At 44.6% G+C, this 6,410-nt stretch overlaps 1 protein-coding gene across 1 annotated transcript; it reads left to right on the top strand.

Moving 5' to 3' along the window:
* The first annotated feature begins 306 nt into the window (after positions 1-306).
* LOC135828082 (uncharacterized) lies at positions 307-5,818 on the top strand. The gene is made up of 6 exons (XM_065340515.1): positions 307-582; positions 1,197-1,281; positions 2,291-2,542; positions 3,261-3,545; positions 4,191-4,502; positions 5,517-5,818. The coding sequence occupies exons 1-6, from the start codon at positions 307-309 to the stop codon at positions 5,816-5,818; spliced, it is 1,512 nt and encodes a 503-aa protein (XP_065196587.1).
* Positions 5,819-6,410: the final 592 nt, after the last annotated feature.

Raw genomic sequence — 6,410 nt, 5'->3', positions numbered from 1 at the left:
GAGCACTCTTTCGAGGACCACACCCAACTTTCCGTGTGTAATTATGTGGGCATAATTATCCGTTCCGCTTCTGTCCTATCTCCTATGATCAAATTCCATTATCAAGTTATTAATATTAATACGGTGCACTGATGACCTGTGACGCCAGATTTGCGTGAGTGTGTTGTATTATGTGTGAGTATGTTGTATTATGTGTGAGTGTGTTGTATTATGTGTGAGTGTGTTGTATTATGTGTGCCGATGTATTATGTGTGTTGTATTATGTGTGCCGATCTATTATGCGTGTTGTATTATGTGTGTTGTATTATGTGTGCTGATGTGCCACCGTCAGGACGTTACATCTACATGGATGCGGCCGGCCGAAGACAAGGCGACACGGCAGTGATTTCGCTGGCGAAAGTGCCAGGCCTACGGGGCCCAGGCTGTGCTCTCAGCTTCTGGTACAATATGTATTTGGACAGTGCAGGAACTCTGGAAGTGACATTGAGGGGTACCTCCACCTTAATTTGGACTGCAACAGGATTTCTAGGAAATTTCTGGCAGCAAATTTTTGTCCCAATCAATGACCAAACGGATTTCGGAGTAAGTTCTTTGGCTGCATTTCAGTACATTATACACATGATCGTGTTCAAAATAATATTCTGAATGACGCCTGAAGCAAGCAGCTTTATTGTATACCAATGGGTTGACAGCGTCAGTGGTGACCACTGAATTAGTTTGCACTGAACTTAGACAGCGCCAATCGCCTCATAACGTTACTCATACTACTGCCCATCACTGAAGCGATGATAGCGAATTAGCTATGTTACACATTGTCATAGCAACCTGTGCTGTAATTACACTACATACATGTACTGGTATTCACATACAGGCGTTCACCATTTCTGCTACTGCATTGGTGCTAAATGCACAACCTGCAGAGCTGGTCACCCACTATGGACGATATGGAACACGTTTTCCTTGTACACGAGCGACAAAGAAGTGATAGAAATAGAAGAGGCAGAGAGTGAAAGGAGCTCACTGTCATTCCCTTGGTCGTTCCATAGCTAAAATCCTTTTAGAAGCATGTCTTGTGGATCGTATCTACATAATTTCACGTAATTCTGTACTTCTGTCCCCTTTCAAACAGCTGCCAGGTGTGTAGGTTCCTGTCTTCTTCCTCTGTGCTCCCATCTTCTGTTTTCTAACACATTCAGATCACGTTCACTGGAACAGTGGGCTCATCGTCCATTGGCTATATTGCGCTGGACGACATCAAGCTTAGTGCAGACTGCTGCACGAGTAAGAGAAGTCCGCTTATAGTGCTGTGCACACACTGCTAGGCACCGGCGGCGGGTGCTAGCACACTAGAGGGTTCACGCTTCACGTTTGTTTCAATTTTGAACGTGAGATCTCACGGCCAAAATGGCGCTCCTCACGTTGCTACGTGAGATTTCAACGCGACAGAGGGCCAACTCACGGGTACGGAGGCAAGAGCGATTCAACGCAGGTTTTGTCTCAGGTTCGAAATTGGAAAAACGTGAAGCGCAAACTCTCTACTTATTACTAGTAGAAAAAGAGTGAACTTTTGGCGGCTGGAATTATGCCAGCATAATTATTATTCCCCATATTCGGTCGAAACTAGCTAAAACTCGCTTCCCCTCGTTGGACCTTTCCGCACCTGAGCGTTCCAAGTTGGAAGGCTGTTGGTTTGCACTTCGTAGATGTGTTGGAGCTAGGTGTCAGGTCGTTGAAGTGTCTCAGTACTCCTTGTCAATTTGGTGCCTTTATTGTTACACTACTACCTGACTGCATACTAATATTTCGTTTCCTTTGGGGACTGTTGGTCAAACCTCGTAGTAACATGTTGGTTCTTCCTCTTTTATATGAATAAATTAGGCGATGATGTTTTGTTTTGTTTTTGTGTGCATGCATATACCAAGGGCTTCAGGGGACGTGTAATTTTACAGTTACAAAGTTTCATGTTCGACTCGAAATGATCGAAATGCTTTTGGAAAATGTTTTGAAAGTTGCCTTATGCCGGCAGTAACGAAATGAGCAACTTTGCTGCATGCAATGTGTGTTTGAGCAAAAATGTACGCGCGCGAGGGTGCTGGTGATAGTGATGGCGGTCGTGGTCGCGGTGAAATCCGTCCGTCTGGGAATGATTGTCAAGTTCATCTGTACCCTACAACCATCTGATGCGTGTACTGTAGCCAACACGGCGCACTGACATTATACTTCAAAAATATCTGACTTGCCTCCTGAACTATACGTTTGTGTGTTTATTTATAATACTTCATTCCTCTAGCTCCGGTGATGGCACTGAGAGTGAAGTACGTGCTCTCCTCCACATCAATCGCTGTGCATTTTCTTGCAACTGCATCACGGTACTGTGTTCGTGGAAATGCGAGTTCGAACCAACTGCTTTGCAGTCCTAATTCAACCGTGACCATAACTGGACTTAACCCCTACACCGTCTACTCGGTGTCCGCACACACAGAAACGAGCAGCTTGCGCTCACAATCTACTGCTGAAGTGACATTGAGGACGAATGCTTCAGGTGAGAAATTCTTGCAAAATGTGCATCACCGCGACATATCGCACATGGGCCGAAAGGCGAAAGCACTTCATTCAAGGTGCGTGCGTCATGCGTGATATGAGTGACTGCTACACGCACACCTATTTGAGTAATCAAGAGCCACGCGAGACTATGCCGAAACTCGGTGGTTCAGGGTTTTCTTGCGCCAACCATGTCTTGCTGGAATACAAATTTTTTAATATCATTGGAAATTTACGGAGGATTTGCTAACACAGTCATTCGTGAGCGAAAGCCAACGTGCATTGTTGCATGACGTTTCGTTTACACGACAACCGTGCAGCCTGTACACAGCGTGGCATCACTGGCATGGGGAAAAATGCAATAGAAGCACCGTTAATACTGCCTCCATTTGGGCTAATGCTTCTCGCTGAATGCTGCGCCAGCATAGATATGACAGCATGGCGCTATAGTGACTGTGTTTATGCTAAAGAAGTCATGATGATACGTCTTCCAACACCCTCATACACCTTACCGCTTACACATGATTATAATTATCATCTATACTGACTCACTTCCTACTCTACACCTCGCATTATTCACACCAAGTTGAAAGCCTTTGCTGTATTCACATGTTGTCATCATACAGTCTTGTTGTTCAATATGCACCTAAGGATTGGCTCGTTGTTGTTTTCATATGTTTTCACCCTGTTGATGGACGGTCTTGGTGACAATAATGCAGCTCCGACATCAGCTCCAGCAGGTCTGACGATCTACAGCAAAGTGACCAGCGTTGACTTGGTTTGGGTACAAGTGAAGGACTTCAATGGCGAAGCATTGAGGTATGACATATTCTATGAGGAGGTGGGAGCAGCCAGGGTTTACACTATAAGTGTTCCCTCATTGGTCAGTTCAACAACTGTAAATGGGCTAAAGTTTGATACTAACTACACATTCTCCGTGGCTGCAGTATCATCCGGTGGAAGAGGACCCAATATTAGCAGATACGCAAGAACCACGCAAGACCGTAAGTATTTACCCGAATAACTTTTCGTCTCAGTTCACCCGGAAACTCATGGCGGTTGCTAACACCAGAAAATACTAACGAACCCGGGCTCACATTTGATGTGAGGCAGAGGGTAGGGGACATAAGAACCTGTCGGGAACGCTTAGGCGAGCTGTAAAAAATTAATGTAATTATGTAATATCCATACGACATAACATGCAGCAGTTGTTGCACTGGTCAGCGCAAAGTAGCCACGAAAATGCCACAATCCTGAAAACTTTTAAATAAAAACAATAGCCACAGGAAATGTTAGAACAGTTTGCCTGACGCATACCTGGATTATCATGAAGTACAGCAAATGGCACGACATTATGTTGATTTTTTTGCATAACTCACGATAACTCACGATGTGCACCAAAAAAGATAACGTGTTTTGCCTTTTTGGAAATTGCTGGATTTGAAACCGAAATCCTGCAGTTATGCCGCAAGGCACTGGACCTAACCTCATTGGGCCCAAGTGTGTTACTACAGACAACCGTCGTCCTGGATACTGTTAGAAAGAATACAAAATACATTCTAACTGAAGCGGAGGCTTAGATACCGGTATTGTTGAATTGCATTACCTGTCCAACTCTGTATTGTTATTGTGTTTTGGCGGCGGTGCAGGTGCCCTGGCACCCAACATCACTTCCATGAAGATATTGGCAACAACGGTGACAATAAACCTGAGAAGTGTGCCGGGGAACTATCACTTGTCCAAATTCTGCTGTTACTTCACCAGGCGGTCGGTGTCTGGCATACCAATGTCCAATCTGGCTACGGAAAGGGTCTGCAGTGAGACCAGTCCCGTTGTCTTGTCACCAGTGGAAGAAGACGCAGCCTACGGGCCACCATTACACTACTGTATTGCAAGGAACACGCTCGATAACACTGATGGACATACAGCAAGAATGGCAGGTTTCAACACGCCACCAGCAGGTACATGTAACGAAGAATATTATTAGCCAAGCATCTTGTACGGGCGAAAATACCACCATGATCAAAGAATAGAAAATTCAAAACTGTCAAGCTATGTACATGTAACCGATGCACATACAATGTACTCGAAGTACTGAAAGTATCCCCCGTATCATCATGGACCATTGCTTCGCACAAGGGAGACGTTAGTCCGGCCAATTCACTTTAATTTTACAAATGTACTGCTGTTCTATGTGAAGAAGAGGTTGCTCCCTACGTGGGAGCTTGCACTATTCCTGGCGACTTGAATCCTCTCGTGAGTGGTGAGTCAGTCAAGTGAGAATTCAAGTTGGCAGGAAGAGCGCAAGCTCCCACGTAGGGAGCAACACACGATTCCACTGCTGTTCTATGTTAGGGAATTAAATATTTGATTGAGTTGTCATTGGCAGCTGCTATTGCCCGTTGGGCTGCCTTTGGTGTCAATATCTGATCATATGCATTTTCATGCTGGAAGAGACTGGGGACTTTTCGGATAGTGACTCAATTACCCATTCCTGCACGTATATACGTACATCCTTCCTCGCAACATTGGAGTTTCTGCTTTTTCCATAGACTTGCCTTGACACTTGACTGACTCATGACGGCCGTCCAGAGCATACCAGAAGTCCCAGGAACCATCGATTCATCAAACCTGCAATAGAGAATCTTTCCCCTGCTAAATATGTACACAGTGTTGCGCGGAATTCATCCTCCTCCCCTAAGTTGAGAGCTGGAATAGCCTCAAGAGGCTTTGCCTGACGAGCAGCACTAGCTTGGTACACCCCAGGTCTAAACATCACCAGATGGATTACGGAGAAAAATGTTTCTATCAAAACATATCGGTGTCCGTTGTTGGTGCATTGGTTGTGTTGCTATCAATACTAAGCTCACTATCTAGTCTCCGACTAGAAATTTGATGAATGTACAATCATGGCTGTGTCTTTCGAAGTACCTCGCTGATATTTCCCTGTTTCTTGACCATCCGAATTTGTGCAGCTCCAAGTGTGGTACCTAGTGATCTCACCTTGGACTCCACAACCGCAACAACAGTAACCTTCAGCTGGACTGCTGTCGACCCATTCAAACTGAATGGAAGACTGGTTGCGTACCATGTGTCGTGCCATTATTTGAATGGGATGGCCGTGACCTCTGTGAAAACCAACAATACACAAGTTTCAATCGGAGAGCTTACATTTGCAACAAAGTACGATGTTTCAGTGACAGCTGAGTCCACTGGGGGTCTCCGTGCTTCCGGCAGCTACTTGCAAGTCTTAACAAGCCAGGAGGGTACGTTTTAAGGCTGTTTGATACTTCAGAGCACCAACTCACGTCGTAGGTCTGCAAACCCGTGTAAATTTCACATTTGTAATAATATTTGATCCTAGCTACTCAAGAATGCAAGGAAGGATTGAAGACGCCAAATTTGTATACGATAGCAAAAATGTTTCTTTTCGAGAGGAAATACTGATACCTTTGGTTGGTTGGTTGGTTGGTTTTTATTATTTCAGTTCGTTGCCTCAACAGTACAAAGTACAAATATCAAGAGGGACGAACGAAAAGAGAATATAAAACATAGCAGAGAGGAAGATGCAACTGAAAGGAAAGAAAAACGGAGAAGGAATGTGGACTGGGCGGATTCATGAACCATTACTAGAGCAGGGCAAAGCATGAACAGAAGGGGCAAGTCCGTCGATATTCATGTTTAAAAATTCCAAGCCTTATTTTATTGGTGAAATACATTTTCAAAAAGGAGGGGGTATAGGGATATAGTCAATTTGTCGTCATTTAGAGCGTGCAAAAGTTCTGTAGAAAATGATCTAATGTCCTCACTTCCTTTCAAGTGAGCAGGGAGGGCATTCCACATAAGGGATGCTCTGGAGGAAAAGGAAT

Source organism: Sycon ciliatum, chromosome 12, assembly GCF_964019385.1.
Source record: "Sycon ciliatum chromosome 12, ocSycCili1.1, whole genome shotgun sequence".
Lineage (NCBI taxonomy): Eukaryota > Metazoa > Porifera > Calcarea > Leucosolenida > Sycettidae > Sycon > Sycon ciliatum.
The sequence above is the reverse complement of the archived record's forward strand: the minus strand, read 5'-3'. Positions and strand labels throughout refer to the sequence as shown.